Source organism: Marmota monax, unplaced genomic scaffold (genome assembly GCF_021218885.2).
Source record: "Marmota monax isolate L192 unplaced genomic scaffold, Marmota_monax_Labrador192_F-V1.1 WCK01_AAM20220418_F8-fsc00139, whole genome shotgun sequence".
Classification (NCBI taxonomy): Eukaryota; Metazoa; Chordata; class Mammalia; order Rodentia; family Sciuridae; genus Marmota; species Marmota monax.
Window position 1 is genome coordinate 3,972,871 of NW_026695226.1, and position 27,882 is coordinate 4,000,752.

The following is a 27,882-nucleotide window of genomic DNA, read 5'->3' on the forward strand; positions in this document are numbered from 1 at the left end:
GAAGAAGGCACATTTTGTTCTTAATCCTTACCATTGTAAAAATTCCTCTGAATGATGGTGGATTTTGAATGTTCTTACCCCCATGTTTCCCCACTATACTCCCAGCTGAATTTTTAAAAGCATCACAAAAGACCATTAAATATTCAGGCAGCTCCTGTTGGACACATAGATCAAAGCATTACCTTTCTTGTGTTTCCACAGAATACCACATATACCTTTAATGTAAATCAAATCTATTGTGCAGTATTCTTCTTTGCTATTTACTCCTTAGACACCTGAGAGCTTGATGAGCAGTTATTTCACCCTATTTATGGCTACAAGAGCAGCTGCCAAAAGGTAGGTATTCAATCACTATTTCATGAAGGATAAAACACAGATGAAAAAGCTTAAAGAATGAAGATCTCATTTCTATGGGAAAGGTAGCTTTTTCCATAAAAGGCTACCTATATAATTATCTCAAGAAACAATTTGTATTTTTAAATTCTCAAATATAAAAATTACTTTAAAAAGAAAAGTTATGATGAGTGTCTGCAGATATTAAAAATTAAAGGTATAAAAAATCTTAAAACTGCTTTCTTTTAATGGACTAAATTGGGAGGCTACATGCTGTCAGTGTCCCATATTAAATGTTTTAGGCCTGTGGCTATTCTTCAGGCAAATTCTATGCAGGGGAGCCAATATGAGATATTAAATGTACTGTGAGAAAAACGGCAAAAGGACAAAATGACAAAGATATTAGGAAAATTCCAGTTTAAAGTGCTTTAATGTTAAAATTAAAATATATATATGGTCATAATCAACAAAAAATGCTTAATTGAACTGCAAAACTACATTCTATCAATAAAAAAATCTAAAATTTTTCTTAAAAATCTTACAAAGTGGAAAAATCAGAAATGAAAACACAGTGACTAATGTTGTAGGTCTTCCACAAATATTTATTGAACAATTGAATGGATGAATAAATGAAAGGGAGATAGATGATATGCTCTAATAAAAATGAACTTTGAAATTATATGATTTAGTACTTGAAGGAAAATTTATATAATAAAATTTATCAAGATGTGAGTTTCCATTCCTGGTAACATTTCAATAACAATGTCTTTCAAATTTTTAAAATATTTGACTATAATACATTTTACTTTAATATATGAAAGATGTTGTTGTCTTTAAAAGAAGATACAGAAATGACCTTCTAATATAGCTTTATGTGAAAAAAACAAGCGAAAAGAATAGTAGTTAATTTTTAGTTAGCTCTGAGTCATAACACCTAAAAGTAGGACCATATGAATTCATTTTTACAAAATAAAGTCATTTAATAACAATGCATCTACTTTTGGCAACATTTATTTGCATATTGATAATTACCATATTTAAGGGAGGAAATCCCCAAACTATTTCAACTATATATCATACACTTTTTATTCATTTACACATCCATCCACAATAATATAATATCTAATCCCTGTGCTAGGTGCCTTAGCATCTTCCTTAGCAAGAGTCCTAAACCTTTTAAAACTCAAATTGAAACATTATTTTATTTTAAAGTGTAATTTCTTCACTCTTACTTCTTAGAAAAATTTCCTTGATAATTGATAGGAGTAGGGTAATTATGTAAGTATATCAAATAATTCTCTAATACAACTTTTTTGAGCTTGAAAGCATTTTCCACCTTAGATTCAATGTGTTCAAAAAAAGGAAAAACATTACAAGGAAGAGAAGGAAGATGAGAGAAAGGGAGGAGAAAAATAAAAAGAATCAGGGAATTTAAATTATGAAAAATGATTAAAATGGTCAATTTATTTTAAGACATAATTAGTTTGTGATTTTTAAAATTTTTATACAGATGTGTATAAAAAAGAAACAAAAATCTCTTTTAAAATTAATACCATTAATTATGATTATTATCTAGCCGGAATCCCCAAAAGGCCAACAGCTGAAACCATTTTCTCAGTAGTACAACATGACTCTAAGGAACAGCTTTGCTTTTAAACTGGTGTCTGTAAAGTGAATCATTTTCTGTTTTGCCAATGGACACTTTGCAGTATAATTGTGACATTTATACTTTCCTAAAAAAAAATCTGAGGGTGTATCTTTTTTATCCTCATTTGTATTGACTGTGTTTATTTTCAGATTCTTAAAAATATTTTAAACCTAATTTAATCACTATTTCATATGTTATCATTCAGTACAAATGATATAAAGACATTTGTAAGTTATCAATTGGTAAACCTTTGTCTAATGACTTGTACTCTGGAGATACGGAGCTAAGTGCTTATCAACCAACTAACTGTATTGACATTATCAAATCAATTGTGTGTTGAGCACCATCCCTAATAATAATAACCTTATTTTCTAGCAAGAATAATAATCTAATAATCAAAGTTTAGTAAAGGAATAAACTAGCAATTTATAATAATAATTTAATTGTCTAATGTACATTATTAACCCAATCAGAACTTACTAAACTCATGGTTAGTAAGGGAATAGAGAAATATAACACAAATGATTAAGCAACAAGTGTGTGGTGAACAAGAAGATACTCAGGAAAAGCTTCCCAACAAAAGGTTTCTGTAAGAGGTCTAGTTCCCATAGATATTTGGCTTAGAAAAACAGATATGCAGGCTGTAATTTTCTTATTAATTTTTTTTAGTTGTAGGTGGATACCTTTATTTTATTTACTTACATTCAGTGCTGAGGATGGAACCCCATGCCTCACATGTGCTAGGCGAGCACTGTACCACTGAGCCACAACCCCAGCCCAGCTGTCATTTTTAATGACTGTGATAATTAAGAATTCTAACCTGGCATCTCTGTCTCTGATTGTGTATTATTAAAGTAAACTGAATCTTCAAGTAAACTGAAGATTCATAATTTATGTTTCCAAGTATATTTTTCAAAATGGAGCAAAAGCATTGGACAAGTATTTTCATTGTAATGAATGGGCACTTTGGTTTTGTACACTGGTCCCTTGTGATTTTGACTCATGTGCATACCCTAGTCATTACTAGTGGATTGATAAAATTAATTTTCTCAATTCAAAAATCTGAAGACCAAGGTAATGCCAACTCTTCTTAAGAGGTAAAATAATAACCCTATCAGTCAAAATGTTCTCATTTCTATATATTTATGCAATGTAGCTGTCTAGAAAATGGTGAGGGCCTAAGAAGAAATCCTAGGTTCTATCTTTTATCAGCTGTGTGATTTCAGGTATATGAGATCACAATAATGTAAGATCTCAATATCCTTACCTTAAGGTGGGAGTGTAGCTCAGTGGTAGAATGCTGGGCTTGCATATGCAAAGCCATGGTTGTAATCCCCTGCACTGCCACAAAAAAATCAATACCTTCACATTAAAAAATGGGTATTAAAGTATGTAACTAACCTATTTCACAAGGCCATTGTTAATATAAAAATAACAAATGGGCTTTGAAAACTATAAAGCATTAAGTGATTATTATTATTATTATTATTGCTTTAGTTTCCTGCAAATAATCCATATCAAATAGTCTATTAGTGAAAGCATCATGATAATTTCCACAGTCATAAGGAAAAGTAAATACTACAATGAAGACAGGTTAAACTTCTATATTCTCTACTCTGTTTCCCATGTTGACAATTTCTTCCTATAGACAGGGATACATAAAATTTGAGTTTGTTCACCACCATAAGAAATCTTGTTTTCTACATTGCTAGGATTAATCTAGTTCAAATCATAGTTATTTGTAGTATAGGGCTTCATAAATAATGAAATGGAGTCAGGAAAGTTTTTCTAATTAAAAAAATATATATTTAATTAGAAATATGTGTATAATATACATATGTGTATGTGTATGTATATATATGTGTGTATGTATATATATATTTTTTTTTCAATTTTCACCCACCAGAATAATTTCTAAATAAAAGGTAGCATTTTTAGGTTAACATTGCCTCCAAAAAAATGCTTCATGTTTAATATTTCCAATCTTCTGGTTAATTTAAAGGAGAATATAAGTTCCTCATTGCTGGAGACAATAAAACCAATTAATTGGTATACTAGGTGTACGAGGCCCATGGGACCACTGCAGAGTGGAGAGTGGGTACCTAAGTACAACTAGAGGTAGAGGTTATGTGGAAGATAGTCTTACCAGAATAGAGATGATTGAAGTGAGGTTGGAAAAAACAGTAGCAATTAATTGAAAGGAAGAGGCATAGCAGGTTGCCAGAATATGGAGAAGCATCAATTGCTTTACCAATAAAAAGGAAGCTGAAGGTAGGAAAATGGCAGAAGATGAGGATATGTATGGAGAAGACCCATAGGCTAAACAAGATTATCAGGAATCTTCAGTAAAAAATGCACAGTGTTACATTCTACCCTCAACGGGCTTAGAACCTAGTTAAGACAGAAGTAATAGCTGGAATGATCATTCAGTTGAAAAAAAAAAAAAGGAGTTTTAGGTCAGTAATCAGATGAAGTAATAAAGAAAATAGCAAAGATATTGTAGTAGTTATCTAAATCTTCTCACTCAGTTTTTAGATAAAAAATCACATTTCTGAAAATAAAGAGCAAGAAGCAAATTAGGTGTGACTTTGAGCTATAAATGATTCATGATTTTGAGGAACAATGTCTTTTCTTTTAACGAGAGAGAGAGAGAGAGAGAGAGATTCTCTCTCCATAATGACCACATCTCCAAGTATATTTAAGTTTGTCACTGAAGCACCCACCTTATCATAAACTTAGGCAACAATGCTGTCAAAACTATCATTATTGGGGAGAGCTTGAAAAAGGAACAGTAGTAGAGGGCTATGGCTATTATTGCTAAAAGGCAACAAGCCCCAGAAGGAAGAAACTAGTCACATCAATGCTCTTCTGCATACTTGACAAGTGAGCTCAGCAGCAGTTCAAGGGAATTGAGTGTACACCAAAAAGTAGCATGGTATTTTAAAACATCCCTTGTATCAGTCTGCAATGTGGTTCTGGAATTGTTTATTTCTTGGTGATAAAGACACTGATATCCATTTGAAAAAAATAAGTCTGTCATGCTGAAGTAATAAGGTTTATTGTTTGTGATTAATGGAATGTAAATTATTTCCAGGGATAAATAAAGCAACCAAACATTAACATGAACTCCAGTTGTGAATAATTATATGAGAGACCTTATATAATTATAAGGTCTACCCATAATAAGTCATGATTAATATCATCCAAATATTGCCAAGTTCAAGTCACTTTTTATTAGTTTATTAGAGATATGTCAAAATTAACCATGATATTATGTTTCAGTACCCAGTACTTCCCCTTTCCCCATCTTCCTCCCTCCCTCTGTTTCCTTTCATCTGGTCTACTGATCTTTCTTCTATTTATTTATATATTTTTTCAATTAGTGAGATTCACTGTGGCTTATTAAGATGTGTACATAAGAAAGTTTGGTTAGCTTCATTCCACTGTTCTTCCTTTTTCCCAACCTCTTCCTCCTCCCTCTTATCTCCTTCCTCTACTCCACTGATCTCTCTTCTATTTTCATGAGAGTCCTCTTCTATTATTTTCTCTCCTAATTTTGGTATACCTACATATGAGAGAAAACATTTGACCCTTGACTTTCTGTGTCTGGCTTAATTCACTTAGCATGATATTTTTCAGTTCCATCAATTTACCTGAAAATGCCATGATTTCATTCTTCTTTATGACTCCATTGTGTACAAATAGCACATTTTTTAATCCATTCATCTCTTGATGGGCACCTAGATTGGTTCTACATCTTAGCTATTGTGAATGTTTAGCTATTAACATTGATGTGCCTGCATCCTTATAGTATGCTGATTTAAGATCTTATATATACCAAAGAGTAGGATTCTTGGGTCATATGGTATTTCTATTCCTATTATTATTTTTTTTATTTTTTATTGTTGGTTATTCAAAACATTACATAGTTCTTGATATATCACATTTCACCCTTTGATTCAAGTGGGTTATGAGCTCCCATTTTTACCCCATATACAGATTGCAGAATCACATCAGTTACACATCCATTGATTTACATATTGCCATACTAGTGTCTGTTGTGTTCTGCTGCCTTTCCTATCCTCTACTATCCCCCCTCCCCTCCCCTCCCCTCTTCTCTCTCTGCCCCCTCTACTGTCATTCATTTGTCCCCCTTGTATTATTTTTCCCTTTCCCCTCACTTCCTCTTGTATGTACTTTTGTATAACCCTGAGGGTCTCCTTCCATTTCCATGCAATTTCCCTTCTCTCTCCCTTTCCCTCCCACCTCTCATCCATGTTTAATGTTAATCTTCTTCTCATGCTCTTCGACCCTACTCTGTTCTTAGTTACTCTCCTTATATCAAAGAAGACATTTGGCATTTGTTTTTTAGGGATTGGCTAGCTTCACTTAGCATAATCTGCTCTAGTGCCATCCATTTCCCTGCAGATTCTATGATTTTGTCATTTTTTAATGCAGAGTAATACTCATTGTGTATAAATGCCACATTTTTTTTTATCCATTCGTCTATTGAAGGGCATCTAGGTTGGTTCCACAGTCTTGCTATTGTGAATTGTGCTGCTATGAAGATCGATGTAGCAGTGTCTATTATTTTTTTAGGAATTTCCATACTGCTTTCCAGAGTGGTTGTACTAATTTGCAGTCCCACTAACAATGTATGAGTGTATGCTTTTTCCTACATCATGTCTCTTTATGCAAAGGACACTATGGAGAGGGGCATGAATGAAAATGAGAATTCCACCTCAATACCACTTTTTCTGTTTCATTTAACAATCATTTTATAATTATGTCTCCAAATACTATCTCCTATGGGCCTAAGAAACCACAGTCTAACTCATGTGATTGTAATAGAACAATATTATTTCCTAAGAAGGACAAAAGAGCCAACATCATTGAAAGATCGTCCTTCCCCCATTATTAAATGGTAGAGGGAATAAAAAATATAATAAATAAAACTTAGGGTATAAACAAGACTTGATATAACAGGAAAATCCTGGAAGAATATTTATTAAATTTAATGATGCTTCAGCCTTCTAAAGATTAAATCTCTGAGCCTATCCGATGTCTAGGCCAAACCTGAGGGTTAGTTATAACAACAATCCAGTCAAAACTTACTGAAGGAACTATTTATATATGAAATAATTAGTTAATGGATATTATGTTTTTTCTTTGTACTAATTATTTTTCTTTTTTTCTTTTATTCTTTACTTTATTGTATTTAGCATAATGCTGCTATTCCTGCAAGTACTGACCAAGCATGGGATTTGAATAGTATACTCTTAAATAAATGAATTGCTCAATTTCCTGTGACCATCTATATATACTCCATCTTCAAAAAGTTCATCAATATTATATCATTAAGGAAATAGTGCCCTTCTTTTCTCCAATATGTATGACGTTTTTGGACAAAGCAATTGTGGCACTCACACTTCTTTCCATGAAGAAAAACTCTATAGTTCTATGGAATTCATCATTTGACAAATGCAAGTATTCCCCTTATCAATCAGCTATTATTAAACTTACAAGTAGTGACTGTGGAATCCTTAAGGGCCCATTAAATTTCTGAAGAAGAAAGTTAAGATGAAGGACATGCCACTCCAAATTCATGTGCTACTTGGCCTAGCTATTACTACACTAGTACAAGCTGTAGATAAAAAATTGGATTGCCCACAGTTATGTACATGTGAAATCAGGCCTTGGTTTACACCCAGATCCATTTATATGGAGGCATCTACAGTGGATTGTAATGATTTAGGTCTTTTAAGTTTCCCAGCCAGATTGCCTGCTGATACACAGATTCTGCTCCTACAGACTAACAATATTGCAAAAATTGAATATTCCATAGACTTTCCAGTAAACCTTACTGGCCTGGATTTATCTCAAAACAATTTATCTTCAGTCACCAATATTAATGTAAAAAAGATGCAACAGCTCCTTTCTGTGTACCTAGAAGAAAACAAACTTACTGAGCTGCCTGAAAAATGTCTGTCTGGACTGAGTAACTTACAAGAACTCTATATTAATCACAACTTGCTTTCTACAATTTCACCCGGAGCTTTTATTGGCCTACATAATCTTCTTCGACTTCATCTCAATTCAAATAGACTGCAGATGATCAACAGTAAGTGGTTCGATGCTCTTCCAAATCTAGAGATTCTGATGATTGGAGAAAATCCAATCATCAGAATCAAAGACATGAACTTTAAGCCTCTTATCAATCTTCGCAGTCTGGTTATAGCTGGTATAAACCTCACGGAAATACCAGATAATGCCTTGGTTGGACTTGAAAACTTAGAAAGCATCTCTTTTTATGACAACAGGCTTATCAAAGTGCCCCATGTTGCTCTTCAAAAAGTTGTAAACCTCAAATTTTTGGATCTAAACAAAAATCCTATTAATAGAATACGAAGAGGTGATTTTAGCAATATGCTACACTTAAAAGAGTTGGGGATAAATAATATGCCTGAGCTGATTTCCATCGACAGTCTTGCTGTGGATAACTTGCCAGATTTAAGAAAAATAGAAGCTACTAACAACCCCAGATTGTCTTACATTCACCCTAATGCATTTTTCAGACTCCCCAAGCTGGAATCACTCATGTTGAACAGCAATGCCCTCAGTGCCCTATACCATGGTACCATTGAGTCTCTGCCAAACCTCAAGGAAATCAGCATACACAGCAATCCAATCAGGTGTGACTGTGTCATCCGTTGGATTAATATGAACAAAACCAACATTCGATTTATGGAGCCAGATGCACTGTTTTGTGTGGACCCACCTGAATTCCAAGGCCAGAATGTTCGACAAGTGCATTTCAGGGATATGATGGAAATTTGCCTCCCTCTTATAGCTCCTGAGAGCTTTCCTTCTAATTTGGATGTAGAAGCTAATAGCTATGTCTCCCTTCACTGTAGAGCAACGGCAGAGCCACAGCCTGAAATCTACTGGATAACACCTTCTGGTCAAAAACTATTACCTAATACTCTGACAGATAAGTTCTATGTTCATTCTGAAGGCACACTAGATATAAGTGGCATAACCCCCAAAGAAGGGGGTCTATATACTTGTATAGCGACTAACCTAGTTGGTGCTGACTTAAAGTCTATTATGATCAAAGTGGATGGTTCTTTTCCCCAAGATAATAATGGATCTTTGAATATCAAAATAAGAGATATTCAGGCCAATTCAGTTCTGGTATCTTGGAAAGCAAGTTCAAAAATTCTCAAATCCAGTGTTAAGTGGACTGCCTTTGTCAAGACTGAAAATTCTCATGCTGCCCAAAGTGCTCGAATACCATCTGATGTCAAGGTATATAATCTTACGCATCTGAACCCATCCACTGAGTACAAAATTTGTATTGATATCCCCACAATATATCAGAAAAACAGAAAACAATGTATAAATGTCACCACAAAAGGTGTGGACCAAGGTCGAAAAGAGTATGAAAAGAGTAACACCACAACGTTTATGGCCTGTCTTGGAGGCCTTCTAGGGATTATTGGTGTAATATGTCTTTTCAGCTGCCTCTCTCAAGAAATAAACTGTGATGATAAACATAGCCATGTAAGGAATTACTTACACAAACCAACCTTTGCATTCAGTGAGCTTTATCCTCCTCTGATAAACCTCTGGGAAGCAGGTAAAGAGAAAAGTACAAACTTAGAAGTGAAAGCAACAGTGATAGGTGTGCCAACAAATATGTCATAAAAACAACCAACTCAACTAACTTCAAAGAAAAGCTCAAAACTCCAGTTGAATTAAAAAACAGGCAGAGAAACCTAACTTTCTACAAAGAAGGTTAAGCTTCACCAATGCTGCTCATGACCAATGGAAACATGTACAAGTTCAGCATTTTAATTAACTGGCTTCAAGGGTACTGTGGCAACCAAATAAATAATTCCATTTTCTAGAACTTTCATGTAACTTTTATGTCTGGATGACAATTAAAGTGGACAAAAACATTTCTGTATTTTTTTTAAGTATATAAGAGTAGTTGAACTGAGCAATACCTCCTCCTGTGTTGTATTACACATATTAGCCACGAGTTTTTGCAGTGACCAGATAAACTTGAATTGACACGTGGTGTAATAAAAAAGGACAAATTATGTAGAGTAGACACAGTGAGTATGTGGACCTCTTTTATAAGGAAAAATACATTTTGGATTAAAATCAATTGCTTTTGTCCTTGTTTTTGTTTCTAAATAAAGAATAATTTCTGGAAAATATCAGTTGATCAGATATCATTTAAATGACCACTTTTTCAAAAGTGTTTTTTTATAATGAAATTTTGAATGTTAAGTATAAGACACTTTATTGGGTTATGTAACTACATTTATATAGTGCACAAAAATGGATTTTAAAAAGCATTTTATCAATATTAAAAGGCAATGATAATATTGTATCTAATACTTTAATTATTGACTGGAACAAATCCTCCAGGAAATTATATATTCTCTTAAAGATTTTTCTTAACACATAGCATTTGAGGTGGATTTAATTATTAGATTTGGATAATGTAAATCTAATACCTCAGTGGCTGAAAGCGTTATTTCAATTTTATTGATAGTAGCTCAGCTTTAGGCTGCTTGCTTTGCAGGAAATATTGCCAAATTTCAGGAGGGCTTATGATATAAATGTAACTTTCAGATCTCTCTGTGATTTTAAACACTTAATAAGCTTCACTGAAAACCAAATAATTCATTATGTTGCAAACATAGCAAGAAAACAATATATCCAAATTTTAAGAGTATGATTTTAGAATTTCACTATGAAATATAATAGATTAGTAGTAAAAGTTTGACAGGTTCAAATTCATAAAATTCTACCTTTTATCAATTTTACCCTAACATAAAAATAGCATAAGTCAGATAGCTGCAGTTTATTAAAAATTTAAGAAAACTTTCAGTAAGAAAAAAATTGTGAAATTATTTAGAGTAAAATAAAAACACAATGCAGTCCTCTAAGTTTATGTTTAAAGTACTAAAAACCAGCTTACAAAATTGCAAATCAGTGAAAAGAAGTGTCAAGAACATTGCTAGTTATTTAAAAATCTTTTATAAGTAATGTAAGAATTTTACTTAAAAAAAAAACCCAACTAAGATCATTGAGGTTTTTAGTCATTTTTACAAACAAAAACCCAGAGTCTTGCAAATTAAACATATTTTTGTACAAAGAAAACAGCCTAAAATATTGTTTCAAAATTTAAGATAATAAGCCATAGTTTTTATAGGCAAATTGCTTATCGTAACAAAGCCACATAGCTTCCGTGTCTATTACTGTTGTGTTTGTTCATAATCAAGTGTCTAACTTCTCACAGTAGCTTGATGCTTATTATCAACATGTCATTGCTATGTAAACATTTTCAGCACTGCAATAATATCAATTTATTTATTAATATTAGACATTTCTTTTGTGATAGCATTGATAATTTCAAATTAAATTCTAAACTACTTTTGACAATGTGAAAGGTAATTGTTATAAATTCTTTAAAACAAAAGAACAAACTGTGTTAATTTTAACACAACTAAAATGTGGAACTTACTAATTCAATGTGTTCCCCAAACCCAAATTTTACAATCTGATGAATCACTATCACACAGCGGCTGACATTAGAATTTATCAGCAAGACATGCTCATACATCACGAGAGGTTTCAGTACTGTGGACAGAGATTTTTGGAGCTCAGCTATTTGTCAAAGATATAGGAGCTGAAATAGGACCTATTAGGATTCAGGTATTGTATAGGTCAGCAAGAATCTGACCTGGTAACTTGTATATTACTTTTAAGTCTATCTGCATGAAGATCCATCACAAATATATCATATATCTGAGAATGCATTTTGAGTTACATATTTCCTTTGAAACTTATGAAAAGCCTTAAGAAGAGACATCTAGTAGTGAGTACTGAAATTAAGTATTTGTGTTACAACCAAATAAATACAGATGCTCAAAGCAAATCATGATCCTATTTATTGACTTAATTTTAATCTAAAATACAGTAAGAAAAAAAGGTATTTGCTTTAATGTTGACATGATATTTCATACTACCAAAGTTATGTCCTTCAACTTCACATAAAATTAACTAGCACTTGTCAAATTTCTCAAAGCATATAACTTATAATTGTGTTTCACCAGGCAAATGAATCCGTTGCAACAGAGAAGTTTACCTATTACAATCTACACTCTAAAGTTTATACTCTATGAATGCCAATCCATTGGTTTACCTTGAATGGAGGAAAGCAAAAAATGATTTAAAAAGAATTATATATTTTCTAATTCATACTACAAAAATCAAAATTTTCTGAAATAAGCATGCCCAGTTCAATGCAAACATAGTTATGTGCTGCATAACAAAGTTCTAATCATCAATAGTAGGTTTATAATAAAGTGGCCTCAAAAGATTTTAAAGAAGCTGAAAATTTCCTATTGCCTACTGATCTCTTGGCTCTCCTAACATCACATCACAAAGCATCATTTATTTGATAATGGTGATATAAACAAATTTAATACACTTTCAGGTGTATAAAAGTAAAGCATATGCAATTATGTATAATATATAATACTTGATAATTAGTGACTAAGTTGCTGGTTTACATATTATAATATACTTTCATCATTATTGTAGAGTGTGCTCCTTCAGCTTATTTTTTTTAAATTGCACTATTAAACACTATGCCATGTTATGCTGGCAATACCCTCATATGTCTCATGTTGATTATGCCTCTTGATTACATCAAGAAGCCACTTGACTGATTCACTATACCATCTAGGTTTGAATAAGTACACTTTATTATGTTCACACAGTGACAAAATAAACTGACCATACATTTATCAGAATGTAACTCATCATTAATCAGTGTGCCATTGTATATAAAAAACTGTGGAAAAAATATGAAACTGTCAGCAAAGTCAACCAGTAGCATGACATTATTTTTCAAAGGAAGAAATGAAATAGATTTTTGGTAACGTGTATCAGTCTTTTGATACCTATTTCAGTTCTTAAATTTTTATTCTATTTAAACAAAAAGTTTTTAGTCACATATATATATAGATAAGCATAAGCTGAAACTGATAACTACTTAGCTTATTCATTTATCTTTTGTTTATTTTCAGAAAATGTCTATTATATGGCTATGATTACTGGGGAAAAAAGCCACAAACAACACAAATTCCTTGTTGTCTAGGGATTAATATTCTACAGACTTATATTCTCATTTATTTTCTCAATGTTTTCAAAAATATGTATTGACTCTAATAATCAGTTAAAATCATATGGAGGAAAATTCAACTCAAAATTTAATGAGATGAAAATACTCTGAAAATTACGATATTTTTCTTGGTCAAAAATGTAATATGTTGATATAGGAACATGGTTTAAATTTAGTATTGATTTTATTCACTATATCTATTAAAACTAGGCTAATAATCTCCTTGATTAAATCAAGAAGCCTATCTACATCTCATAAATTATTTCTAGGCATATAAGCATGGATAACTGTTATATTTTCCCTATTTTAAACTCATAGAGTTTGGTCAACCAAGAAAATGAAAGTTATATTCAAGAAGTTAATCTAGCAATGACAAAGCATTTATGTATTTTACAAGGAGAATCATTTTACACTATCAATACTAATGGTTAAAAAAATCTTCCAATAACTGTAAAGGAAAACCTTCAAGTTTCATACAGTAGCCTGTTAGATAAAGCCATTTAGAATTAATATGTCAGACCCTTACAATGCAAACAATTAAAACAATAAAGTTGAAAAATAGGTATTTGCCAAAGAATGGGACAATTTTGATAAAATGTCTCTAAAAGCTATCATAAATATCAGGAAAAAACTCTAACTGTATATATCATAATTACAGAAACTTGGTCTTCATCCCAATGTTGACTTTCAGGAGGTCACTGAATAAAGTATAGAAATTAAATTCTGAGATACGATTCCTTGATCCAATATCTTTTTTTTTAATTTTCCAAGGTAAAGTACTGCAAATAAGTAAAAGTTTCTGTGAACAATATGGCTTCCACACATATGTTTGCTGTACCTAGGATTAGAAAAAAGACTACAATGATCTTTTCTCTCATCCCTGCTTCTAATCCCCACTTCTATAATATCACTGTGTCCTAATACATTGTTAACTAGGTCATTGCTTGAGAGAACTACAGCATTTTGCTGGCCGGAAACAGTCAAACCCAGAATCAAATGCTACAAACAGTATCATAGAATACTGGAATAAAGAAAAAAATTGACTCCAATGTCAACAAAATAGGAGCTTTTTTGGTATGTTTATTTGAAAATGAAAGAGTATTTTAAGGGTAACTATGTCCTAAATTTATCTTATTCTTCTGAAGTAAGGGAAACATTAAAAAATTATCATTTTTGTACAATAGGGCAAAAACCAGAATTAATGCTAATAAGTATAAATAATATATTCAGTCCTGAGAAGAATTGTTAAAGAGAATTTTAAAGAAGAATATTCCAGCAAAATATAAATTATTTCTAAAATCTAGCCAAATTATTTCACTAATCATGTATGCAGAAGTGCCCATGAATTGAGGAGTAAGCATCAAATTATTTTCAACTGAGAATATACATTATGAAATAAACACAATTCCTTTTTATTCTTACAGAAGAGACAAGCCCATAGAGCTTGTCTATTTACCTATTCTAATTCACTTTACTTATACCTGAGAGGAATCTTACTTGTCTTTGAAATAAGCTATGTGGTATACAGCAACTACGGAACTGAATACCTCATAAGAATCAATAGGACTTTTTCCTAAGAGCAAACGGAGGTCTTCAAGTAAGTAATAAATTCAGAACAAATATCATGTATGATTTCAAATTTATTGTGGAGTGACCCAGAGTAACAAAGCACAGCAAAAAGAATTGTGGTTGACCTTAGTAGAGGAATGAAATATAATATATTTGGAGACATCATAGTACTTTGTGTGTTTATATTTACCTTTTCTAATTCTCATATATCTTCAAGAAACTAATAGCATTATGTGACCATTGTAAGGAAAATCCAGTTTCTCATTAAAACATATGGTTCAGTGTCTGAAGTTATTGATTCAAAATCCAATTGTGATATCCATTTGTAATGTTTACCAACCTCTAGAACAAATAATGGAGTAAGCTCAGGTCATAAATTGACCTTCCTAATCTTCACATTGAGAGAAGAAGAGTGTAATAAAATAACCTCCCTGTTATCTGTGGTACCAGACTCAAGGCTGGTAAAGATAGAAACAGTTCTTAAACTATCAGAGATGCCATTAATAAAGCAATATAGCCAAATACAGCAAAACAGTTCTTCAAAAGAACACTATAAAAAGCTGAAATTCATTATGAGGACTGGGATTAAGGTCAGACACCTCTGGTAAACACCCCTTTAATCAATGATTGCAGGAAAGAATAAGCTCTTCTGTAAAGAATAAAATTCCTGTTTCCAAAATACCTTAAAAATGCTTGGTTTCTTGACTGTTCTGCAGTGAGATAATCAATAAACCAACATTCTAATATATAAACTTTACATTAAATCACTTATTTTATCAGGGTTTTCAAATATATTTACCTATGAAATATATGAATTTATATAATAGCATAATGTTATCAAGCCCATTTAAACCCTGAGTGTAAAGGGAATTCCTTCTAATCATGGTAATGATATAGAAGATGTATAAAAATAGTAGGAAACAAAAAATTCATATTAACAAATATTTTGTCCATACAAATCAACAGAAATTGAGTAGAAAAAAATGAATTACATAAAATACAATCTTGAGCGATATGAAGAATCAGATTTTCCCTCCAATGGATTATGTGTACCTCAATCCAGGCTCAGTCCTGAAGTGACAATGATATGTTTGAGACATTTTCCAGGCACATAAAAGGCATAGAATTTAGCAAATACATTATTAACATACCATATTTAAATAAATATGCATTCATATTTACTTGAGTAGCAAGAGTAAAAACTGGAAAAGAAGAAAGAAAAAAAACAAAGGAAGGAGGGAAAAAAGAAAACATTTACTAAACACTGAAGTCATGCCAGGCTAACAGTTTGCAGTGGTCTTAGGAAATCCATTCCTGGTTTTAAAAGAAAAGGATATGAGAAAAATGAGCATTTCCCATCTTGTGTCAGTAAAGCTGATAGACAAGTTTGTACACACTCCCTCTCTTTCTCCTCTCCACCACCCACACTCTCCACAAACACACATTGAATTGATTTACATACAAATATATAAATGTATATGTTTGCATACGAAACTATAATTCAATTTATTCAATCCTCATAAAATCCTCAAGTTCAGCATTAATATCTTACTTTATATCCCATTTTATATGTTAGTTTCAGTGAAGTTAAATGTTTTTCCCCAAAATAACAATAATGTAGAGTGGAAAAAAACAAAAATGCAACACAATTAGAAATATTAACACTCAGATACTTTACAAGTATGTTACAACCCTTAAAAAGAATTAAGAGGTGATTTGGGAGGTGATGAACAACCCACCAATTACTAGATTCATTAACTATTCCTATTATCGTCTAAATGTCCTAATATTCCTATCTCAGTTTTTCATCAGGAATTAGGGGTAAAAGGCTCCTTTGTCAACATCTAGTTACTACTTGCCAAAGACAAAGAACACTAGTATATCCCTCAAAAAAGTTTATTAAGAAAAAATCTTAAGCATATTATTATAAATAAAATGTATTAAATAAGCATTTTCACCTATAAGGTGCAAGGCTAGAGACTTTAAAAATAATTTTTTTAAAATGTTATTTCCATACATCCACTCCACAGTTCCAATCTAAAAAGACCTTCATTCTCAGTTCATTTAGAGAAAATTACAGGATGAAGAAAAATCTGCTAAACCTGTTAACATGCTCATGTTACATTCATCATTCATAAAAACCTGATCTTAGAAAGTACATCCAACATAAAGAGGCTGAAGAAACAAAAGCTTCCTTTGAACCTATTGCCATCATCCCCATTCTTGTGAATTGTGGAACTTCAGACATGGGAAACCCAGAACACTACCCTTAATACCAACAGCTTAATGTCAGAAGTTAGCATACTTTGATGTTTTTCGCTTTGCTTGCTGACTTATAATCTATTGCAAACCTTGGATTTATACAATTATATATGGAAGTTCTAAAGAAAAAAAAGTTAATATAGTTTAGATGACATAAATTGGTTAGCAAAAATAACTAAATAAAAACACATTCAAACAGATCCACGTAATCAAAATCTACAAGTGCCCATATAGGAAGCTGGTCATCCAGACTTTACAGCAGAAGAAACAAAGAGGTTCATTAACAATACAAACACTTTAATAGGTCAAGGAGATTCTATGGTATTAAACTGGCATGCAGAAATAATTTTATGTGTAAAGAAGTTCCTCGGTATTCAACAAATATTTTTACTTGCAAATATTTGAAAGTAACTGTATTGAGCAATGTTCTCATCCTCAGTTATATGCTCCCACTTCAGTGTTTGCTGCTGTTTTGTTTAATCAATAATTTGGGTGGTAAATTCCTTCCAAAAGATGAGATTTAGAACTAGTAGCAGCAGACAATGTTTGTAAGCAGAGAGACAGAGTGACTCAGGTTATACACACATGCCTTTTGTTCATTCACTTTCAATTTATTGAGAAGATACTTTGTGCTAATATTAACTACTATTTAACATCAACTGTGATAGAACAAATCCTCTGACATCACAAAACACATAATGAAAAGATGAATAGTAACAAGTAGATGTGGCAATTTCAATATAAAATGAAAAACTATGAAAAGCACAGAAATATCTTATATATAAATAGAGAACAGAAAGGGCCTGGAAAGACTACTAACTCACAACTAGGACAATCCTTACATAGTCTTTCAATTAGAGAGTAAAGAAATATTGGGAGTAGATCAGGAATGGAATGGATATGACACTAGGCTTCAGAATTTTAATAGCATCAGAGTATGCACAACTGGGAGAAAGAGCAGTAACTGGCTTGAGAATGAAAAAGAGGGAGAATGGTTAAAAGACACCTTTTAAAGGTAACTTTATTTTATAGTGACCCTAGTGGAAACTACTATACCAGTGGAAAAATAACTGCTGAATTTAAAACACCATGACTAATATATAAGGGTAAAATCTTTGCCACATTTCAATCTCTCTCTTCAGTAGTCCAGCACCTGCTTCCCCATCTAATCCATAGTCTTCCATAGTTGGCATGAAGAAGTGAAAAATAAAAAGGAAATAGACATAGGCATACTCTGTAATTGATTTTTTTAGGTCTTCTGTAATATGAAATCACATAAACACAGACACACACTCAAGACCCTCAAAGCACATACTTAGAGACACATACCAGTATCTGCATGATATACTAATCTCAGATATTTAAAAAATACATCTTCTATGAAATATACAGTGGGCCAAAGTGTCACTCTACCTCTTTATGTCTCTTCAAAGGGCAATAAATGAAAGAAATCCTAGATATTCTGGATAGTTTTATATATAAAAAATCAAATATAAAATTATGGCCTATCTCTTTGTATTTAAGACTGACCTAGTTCTATTCCTACTGTCAATTGTATTTTTCTTTCAGATATTTCACAAATATGTTTCATGGAATTTAATAAGCACACACGTATTAAAAATAGAGAAAACTTACTGCATCTCACTTCTTTGAACTGTGTTATGGTTTGGATTTGAGGTATCCCCCAAAAGCTCATATGAGAGACAATATAAGAAGGTTTAGAGGAGAAATGGCTGGTTTATGAGAGCTTTAGGCAGATCAGTGAATTAATCCCCTGATGGAATTCACTGAGAGTAACTGAAGACTGAAGTGTGGCTGGAGTAGGCTGGTACCTGGGGGCATGGAGAATGCAGAAATCTGGAATATCAATTATGGATACACAGTCCTTGTCAAGTTGGAATGCTGCAAAGGTATGGTAGGTCAGTTCAATTTCTAGTAGCGACAGGGTGTAATGGAACAGTGATAGACTTCCTCTACCTTCATTCTTTGATAGCATTTATAGTGGTATAACAAAAAAAAATTAAAATTATTCTTTAAGAAAGACTTATTCTATATTCAATTTGTACCAATTAGCATATTGGACAAGCCATTTAGGTGCCTTATAAAGATGGTCTTTGCTCTTTGAAGTAAAGAATTTTTTAGTCACTGTGTACTTAGTCACTGATGTTTCCTTTCACCATTTCCTATTTATGGCAAAAAAAAAAAATATGGTGAGCCAGAATTACAATTTTCCATCATGCAAAACAAACTTACACAAAACACTGAATATTGTTTCATATACTTAATACGATCATTTTTTTTTCTATTTCACACTTTCAGACCACATTGCTCAAAGTAAGAAAAGGCAAATCTAATCATGCTTGATAAACCAAGAAGCTGAGCAAATGATAGGAAAAAATAATTTGATTTGAGGGGTAAAGATATTAAATTACCAGCTCAATACTCTGAATGATAAAAAAAAAATACAGAGTCAAAAACAGTTCAGTTTCTTAAAACCAAGGGTATTTCAACAGCTTTACCAAAGACCAGCAATAGTGTTAAATTTTTATGAGGATTTTAATATGAATGAGTTAAGAAATTATACTTGAAAAAACCTCACTCCCTTGGAATACAGATGGATTCCCTACACCTTTGTAAAAATCTACCTTAAAATACAAAATGTATTCCATTCACTCTTTTCAATATATTTAGTGAATGTAGATAATGTCATATTGCCTAGAGTAATTGTGATGCTTTTGTTCTGTTGGAAGAAACAAGATCCCCTTTAGCTAAAGGTTTTCTTCTGCTTTTGTCTGTTCAGCACTAGCACAACTAGGGCGACAGTCTCATAAAGAAAACAACCAAAGGCACTCACTTGCCCACTGTCTTGGCTTCCCTCCAGCATGACATTTCCTGCCCTACATTAACTCCTGGGGCCACTAAACCAAAGTAAGAAGGAAATAGTATGCCTTTCTGTTTAGTTGTGGTAGCTACTTTTTTTTACATGGGTAGTATAATTCATTGTTTCTTATATAACTGCTTAACCCATTTCAAATTTTAATAGCCATCCACCAACAAACAAATGGTATCACTTGTCCAAATTTAGGTGTGACTTATAGATAAAACCCTGCAAAATGACTCAAAAATAAATCAAAATAGTCCAGTGAGAAAAGCAAAACTTAGCTAGAAAAAGCTTAGACTAGAGTTAAAAAGTAAAGGTTTCAATAATGTATTCTTCTATATATTATTTTAATTGAGCTAAAGCTGTATCTGGTTCTCATGAATCTAAAAATATCATTAGTTGTTTTGCAAATGAAGAATACCAGAAATTATTTGGTCACCTGGCATGAAATAGCTTGGCATTTGTGTACCTTCAAGGAATAAAACTTATTTGTAAAAACTTTTTAAAGCAAAATAGAATTGCCTGTACTTATTTCTAGAAAAAGAAAAATACTAAAAATTATGATGCGTGCAAAGATCACAAGTCTAACACAAAATATCACCCTGGCAAATGGGTTTTTCTTGCCAGGCCCAGTGGCACACACCTATAATCCCAGTGGCACTGGAGGCTCAGGCAAGAGCATCATGAGTTCAAAGCCAGCCTCAGCAAATGAGAGAAGCTAAGCAATTCAGTGAGATGCTTGTCTTTACATAAAAAATACAAGATTGGGCTAGGGATGCAGCCCAGTGGCCAAGGGCCCCTGAGTTCAATCCCCAGTAACGCGCCCCCACCAAATTGAAATGATTTTTTAAATCTTCTCTAATGATCTCTTCATTTAAAATTCTGCTTGATTATTGTGAAAAAAATGAACAAATTAATGTGATATCTACTTGATAACAGTATTTCACCAACAGAAGGGACAAACCTGGAATTCTTATCTTTGTCCTATTTACAGTGAAAGAAAATTTTAGAACAGAGCTAATAAAAGGAAAATATTACGACATAATTTTACTGCTCTGAGAATCTCGGTGGCACCACAACCCAGAGGAAAAAATCCTAAACGATACATGAACAGGTAACAAACTATAAGAATGGCTAGAGTGGACTAGATTGATATTTCTTTGTTCAATAAGTATTAACTAAGAAACTACAATGTTAGAAGTTTTAGGAGATGCAAAGATGGACAAGACATGAACCTTTCCCACAATAAATTAGAAAATTAAATATAGTAGGATAAATATAAAAAAATCATAAAAACTATGATGGCGAAAAGAGATAAATACTGTAGTAATGAAATAGCTTTCATAATTTTGAGAAAATTTCCAGCAGTAGTTATTAACCTGATCCTGATATGCAAGTTAAGTATCTCTCCCATCTACAAAGTTGTTCTTATTGTGAAAATAAAGTCATAGAATAATGCCTACTAACATTATAAAAATAGCAATTAATCTCCATTTTCTCAAGTAGGGAAAAGAATACATTTTCCTCTGAATTAAAAATCCTGTTTTGAGCCAGGAAAAGGAAACACCTGTGAAGTTATATTTTGCCTGCTAAATCTTTGGTTTACTTCACAATTTCCTAGCAAAAAGAAAAACTAGAATAATTATTTCTCTGACAAGATTTTCTGTGCTGTTGGCATCATTATTTCAAAAATTATTTCACAATAAGAACAATTTTATTTCTAAAATAACCTGTGAGCTTTCCATTGCCTTATCTCATAAATGGCAGTTACAATTATAATTCAGTTTTCAATTTATGATATTTTCTTGAATCTCATAAAAGATAATAAAGGGAAAGAAAAATAAAGAAAAAAACAAAAGAAAGCAACTCCAAAAGTGAGAATAAAAGACTAAAAGGAAGAAATGAAAAATAAGTGTCACCAAAAAGACATGGGAAAAACGAGAAGGAGAGAAAGATTGAAACTCAAGGGTGTTTGGGAAGACAAAGCCTTCACTCCACTAGAAGTGTTAGCTTATTTCTTCTCATTTAATGTTGGCCTGAATCTATTGTCACCTGCTCTCCACTTGTTCTTTAAAAAAAATAATAATAAAGTTGGCAAAGGCATGACATAGTAATGACCTGGCTAATATGAACCTTTTGGAAAAGAGTACATCCCAGAGCTCATATGAGTCAATATTAGAGATTTTCTTCTTACACATTCCCTCCATGGTGGTAAAATCTAAATGAATTCAAAGTACTAGCTTTGTGTCTTTCAAAACATCATACTTTAATATTATATTTGCTCTTAGACAAACAAAAATTTGGAACACAAATTATGAGAAAGCTAAGAAATATAATTGGGCCGAGTTAAATAAGGGCTAAGCCATTTCAGCCAGATGGCTTATTGCAATTTTGAAAATATCTGATCTTCTCATAAATGTCACAGAGTGTGAGAACTGAAAACATTTCCATCTGCCTAAACTAAAGGAGCCATTACTCCTCATCCATTCTAATGATAATTCTATACTGTTGGCCAAGTTATTAAGGCTGTTTGGCCACTTGAGAAGAAAAATTGTCTATTTCCTCTAAAAGGGTAATTCTGAAGCTACATGGGTAAATGGATGAATGACAAAGCAAAAAATGTATACCTATGAGACAGATACCAGAAATAGTATCTTCTGAACTACTCTGTTTGAGATAGAGGAAAATATCTATGAGACATAGAAGAGAATTAGGGTAGTAAAATGGTAAAAGAATCATTCATTTGTATGGCTTTTTAACTGAAAACTACTATTGGCAGGAGAATCAGGACTAACATTCAGATCTTCAACCTGCAATTTTGTCCAGTTTATGTGTCATTATCTGTATATTCAGGCAAAGTTGAGGAAGGGCAAAAGCAAACGAGATAAGTAACAATAACAATTATTTTTCTTTCTGATGTTATTACCACATTCCACACCAGTAGTAATAATAATAATTAATTTTAAATTCTTACATTTAATTTATTTACACAGAAATGATATTATAATGAATAAGAATTTAGTCCCCTTATATGCCTCCATATTTCCCTTCAAGTCTTCAAGCAAAGTATAATTTTATTGTAAATTTTTGTGAAATTGATATTCATATATATATCATGAATTATTAAAACTGAGCCATAACACTATAATGATATATTTCATTTATATAATATTTTATATTCCTTACAGATAATTATCGCCTTGTGTTTCTCCTTTTTTCATTTGTTCAATATTCTGCATGCCAACAATTCATTAACAAACTCCTTATGGAACTGTAAGTCTGCAAACACTTCTATTCTACCATAGTATTCTCCCCATTCTCTTTATCACTGTGGGCATATGAGGTTTTATCTAATTCCTTACAGGTCTTTTAATGATACTTCAAAGAGATCAGATAAACACATGTGTTTAACTAACCATATTGAAGCAGGAGCTAGAGATCAATTTTTAATACCTGTGTCCAATATTGAAACATTAACAGATGTTAACAAATGCCAAAAGTCACGAAACACACAGTATCATCAAAAAGAAAAGAATTTATCAATAACAGTTGGGTTTTGATTGTGAAGGAAAATAACAGCTCAAAAAGTAAGCCAGAATGGTCATTTTTACTTTTTCAAAGGATATGAACATAGTTTAACATATATTATTCTCATCATTTCCAAAGTTTAAAACAAAGTTGCTCAAACTTTAATGTGGATATGAGTCACCTTGGGATCTTGTTAAACTACAAATTATGATTAAGTCTTCATTTTAACAAGCCACTAGGTAATACCAGAGATTTTGACCCAGGAAGTACAGTTTGAGTAATAAGGCTTTAGAATTTATCATTTAGCCTAGTTACAATAAATGGAGAAACTGGGAAGAACCCCTCAACATGGAAAGTATCCTTAGCATAAATCTTAAGTTTTACTGTTCAGGTTTTGGAGCATGAGTTCTTTACTAGAGAAAGTAAAATGCCACCCACAAGAAAATATCAGGCATTTCAAGAAAATGCTCTGCAAATAATTCATGTCCAACTAGACACACTGATCAGTTTGTCTAAACCAAATCAGATGTCAATAAAAAGATCACATTGAATACTAGGGAACTGCACAGCACATATGCTCCATGCTTCTATTCTATACACCATCCCCAACCAATACTCTGTAATACCTTCCAAATCTAATGTTAAATACTTAGAGTTAATGCAGACTGCGCAAGGGCTCAGTCCTCCATAAAACTGCACTAACTTCAAAAGACAGTCCAAAGTAGAGTCCAGACCACCTACATTTCTGACCAAATGGTTACAAATCTGGGGGATTACAATGACCATCTTCAAGTTGTAAAACTTAATAGAATGACATTCTGAAAAGAGAAAACTGCTATACTCGTGACTGCAGTTTTATTACAGAATACACACCAGATCATCCAAATAAAGGTCTGAGAAAATCCTGAAAACACAGCTTCTGTGCCTTCCCTCTGCCAATCAAGGCATGTCCCCTTCCCAGTACATCACTGTGCTCCCCAACTAGGAAGCTCTACTGAGCTTCAGTATCCAGGGTTTTTATTGCAGTTTTGGTCACATGGTTGAACTCAATCTCCAGTTCATTTTCTCCCCAGATGTCATAAGTTTGGGCTGATATCATTTGGTTCAAAGCCCCAATACTGAAATTACATGGTTGGTAATTACATGGTTGGTAACCTGAGGAACACTTATGTGATGCTATTATGAGGCTTCCATGAGTCACTGTGTATCAGCATAATCTCAGGTGTGAATTCAGAGGCTCATAAATAACAAAGACATTCCTGGACATGCCAGAAACCAAGGATAAAGATAAAGTCTTTACTATACAACAGTTACTATCTATTCTTTAGTGACTTTACTGCTCTCTTTTATACCTTATTTATGGGGCAAAAATTATCTATTATGAATAAATTAAGAGAGAGTGAAGTTACCAAAGATAAGAAGTAAAGAAAACTGAAATCTAGTTGGGCTCTTAAGTAGATTGACAAATTATATGTGACAAATTACCATATTCTGCTGGGGCTTCGTTTCTTCTATATTATTAAAGGATAGAGTTGGATGATCTTCTAACTGATTTTAACATACTATAATTCTATGAGTTTATACAATCTTCCTAATTCATTTGTTCAGTTATGGAGGGATTTTGTCAGTTGCTAAAATGATTACATGCTGATTGGTCAAAATGAGGGAGTATAACAAACATCTTTGTGGTTACTGCAATAATATGAGAATACAATAGTCGTGTTAAGTGATTGTTTTTTTAAAAAAACTAATGGCTATACCATTAGCTTCTCCTGAGTTTAAATCACTAGTGCCACTATAACCAAAAAAAAAAAAAAAACCCACTATAAATATTAATTAAATCCCTTAACTAGTTATATGGAATTCGGAATGCATTTATTATCATTTTCTAGGACAATGACACAAATTTGTAGTTAATTCCAAATTCCATACATCTGGGTCAATAAAAGCAAAACTATATGAAAATATCTAATCCACTATGAATTATGAGGAATATAAAATAAAACAGAGCCCTCTAAACCTAGTTATCAGTTATCTTTCATCTGTTTTTCTTACTCTACCTTCACTAATTGTTATTTGAACAGCAAATAGGTTTTATGAAATAAGAATCTCATGTATTATCACTACTATCCGAAGCAAAGCAAAGCTTCCTGCATTAGGAATCAATTTATACACAAGGTGAAAAAAAATCAGAAAAAAAGTACAACAGGTAGGGTTCATTCTGATATTTTTCTGTCCTGAACAGGACAAGCAGATCATTACAATTAACATCTATTGTGAATTTACAGGGATTTAGTTAGGAAGTAATTCATGTTAAGCTGAGGTTCTCAACATCATTAAGAGAGACTGAGAAACTGGGCCAATGTGCATGAGAGCATAAATCATGAGGTCATGTGTGTTAATGAGAAAAAGAGCATTTATTAGCTTGCAATTTAAAATATAAAGTCCTTCTCCCTCAATGGTTTAAAATGAAACAATATTTGATACCTGAGGACAGGAGAAGGCGGTGCCCTCAATTAGATGAACAATTCTCTTGGCCCCAAAACTTTTCTTGTTGTCATTGAAATTTCTCATTCTGATTTTACTTTCAGATTGTGATGTCTTTGTTGTTATGAACAAAATGCTTGTGAATATAACTCATCCTGTATGACTAGCTACACTGCAGAGTTATACAATATTTTTTTTTAGTTTAAGAGATCTACACATTTATGTTTTTGTGCAGTAGCCATACTGATATATTTCTGTACTTTTGTGTGAACTTCAATCAGTATTTTTATTTTTATGTTTGTTTTGAAATTTAAAAATAAAAAAAGAAAGACACACATGTTGGCAAATATAATAGAAAAAAAATCAATGTCATTAAAAAACTAAATACAACCAACATTGAAAACTAACATGTTGGGAAGCAAACAAAAGCATAGATTTCAAAAGAAGCAGATTATATAATTATGATGCTATATCACTACTAAGAAGTAACTTATTTTCCTGAAACATGTTTGAGGAATTTCACTCAGACTCTTCCCCCAACAACCAGGCAACATAGTTAACTTCTAAGTACTGAGAAGATGCTCCCTGTGAGATGTCAAAAATGTTGGGTTATTGTTTTAAAAAATAAATTATAGATGCACTATCCCAATCACACTGGGGGGGGGGGGAACCTAGGTCATTTTCCAAACATTTATTTCTAAGCAATAGCTTTTTCTTTGCTTCCAAATTTCCACTGATTTCAAATGAAAGCATTTTTTCACAATTACTGAAGCCAAAGGATAAACTAAAACCTTTAATGAAGATGAATATTATAACGGAAGGGCAGAGAAAATTAGCTTAGGACATCCTTTTACTAGGGCCATTATGAGACTCAAGATGTCTTTGATAGCTAGCCACGGTTGAGAGTGCATTGTTATTTTAAATAATAACAACAGTAATGTTTTTGTGCCTTGCAGAGGTACCAATGAGTTGATGTATATCCAAAGCTACTCATATCCACAAACTGATCTGATATTATCAAAGCTTTACAAGTTTTTTTTTCTCATTCTTGAACCTACTTTGTTTACAGAAACTTTTAAGAAATTATTACTTTTTAGTTTGAGTCCATCCCATTCATTGATTCTTGATTTCAATTCTTGTGCCACAGGAGTCTTACTAAGGAAGTTGGGGCCTAATCACACATGAAGAAGATTAGAGCCTACTTTTTCTTCTATTAGACGCAGGGTCACTGGTTGTATTCCTAAGTCCTTGATCCATTTTGAATTGAGTTTTGTGCATGGTGAGAGAAGTTTCTTCTCAGCAAAAGAAACAATCTGTAAGGTGAATAGAGAGCTACATCTTGGGAGCAAATCTTTACCCCTCACATATCAGATAGAGTACTAATTTCTAGGGTATATAAAGAACTCAAAAAGCTAAACACCAAAATAAAATAAAATAACCCAATCAATAAATGGACCAAGGACCTCAAGAGACAGTTCTCAGAAAATGATCTACCATCAATCAACAAATACATGAAAAAATGTTCATCATCACTAGCAATTAGAGAAATGCAAATCAAAACCACTCTAAGATATCATCTCACTCCAGTCAGAATGGCAGCTATGATGCAAACAAACAACAATAAGTGTTGGCAAGGATGTGGAGAAAAAGGTAGACTCATATACTGATGGTGAGACTGCAAATTGGTGCAGCCAATATGGAAAACTGTATGGAGATTTCTTGAAAAATTGGGAATAGAACCACCATTTGACCCAGCTATTCCTCTCTTTGGTCTATACCCAAAGGATTTAAAAACAGCATACTACAGGGACACAGCCACAACAATGTTTATAGCAGCACAATTCACAATAGCTATACTGTGGAACCAACCTAGATGAAATTAAAGAAATGTGGATAAAAGAAATATGGCATATATACACAATGGAATATTACTAAGCAATAAAACAGTATAAAATCATGGCATTTTCA

The 27,882-nt window shown here is 32.4% G+C and overlaps 2 protein-coding genes across 6 annotated transcripts in view; one reads left to right on the top strand and one right to left on the bottom strand.

The window, feature by feature from the left end:
* Lrrn3 (leucine rich repeat neuronal 3) overlaps window positions 1-10,206 on the top strand; it is a 34,923-nt gene extending 24,717 nt beyond the window's left edge. The window contains exon 2 of the mRNA XM_046435360.2: window positions 7,204-10,206. Coding sequence (XP_046291316.1) covers window positions 7,562-9,688 — 2,127 coding nt within the window. The 5' untranslated portion in view covers window positions 7,204-7,561 and the 3' untranslated portion in view covers window positions 9,689-10,206. The remainder of the gene's footprint in view (window positions 1-7,203) is intronic.
* Immp2l (inner mitochondrial membrane peptidase subunit 2) overlaps window positions 1-27,882 on the bottom strand; it is a 905,321-nt gene that overhangs the window by 438,272 nt on the left and 439,167 nt on the right. The gene's annotated exons all lie outside the window — the stretch shown is intronic.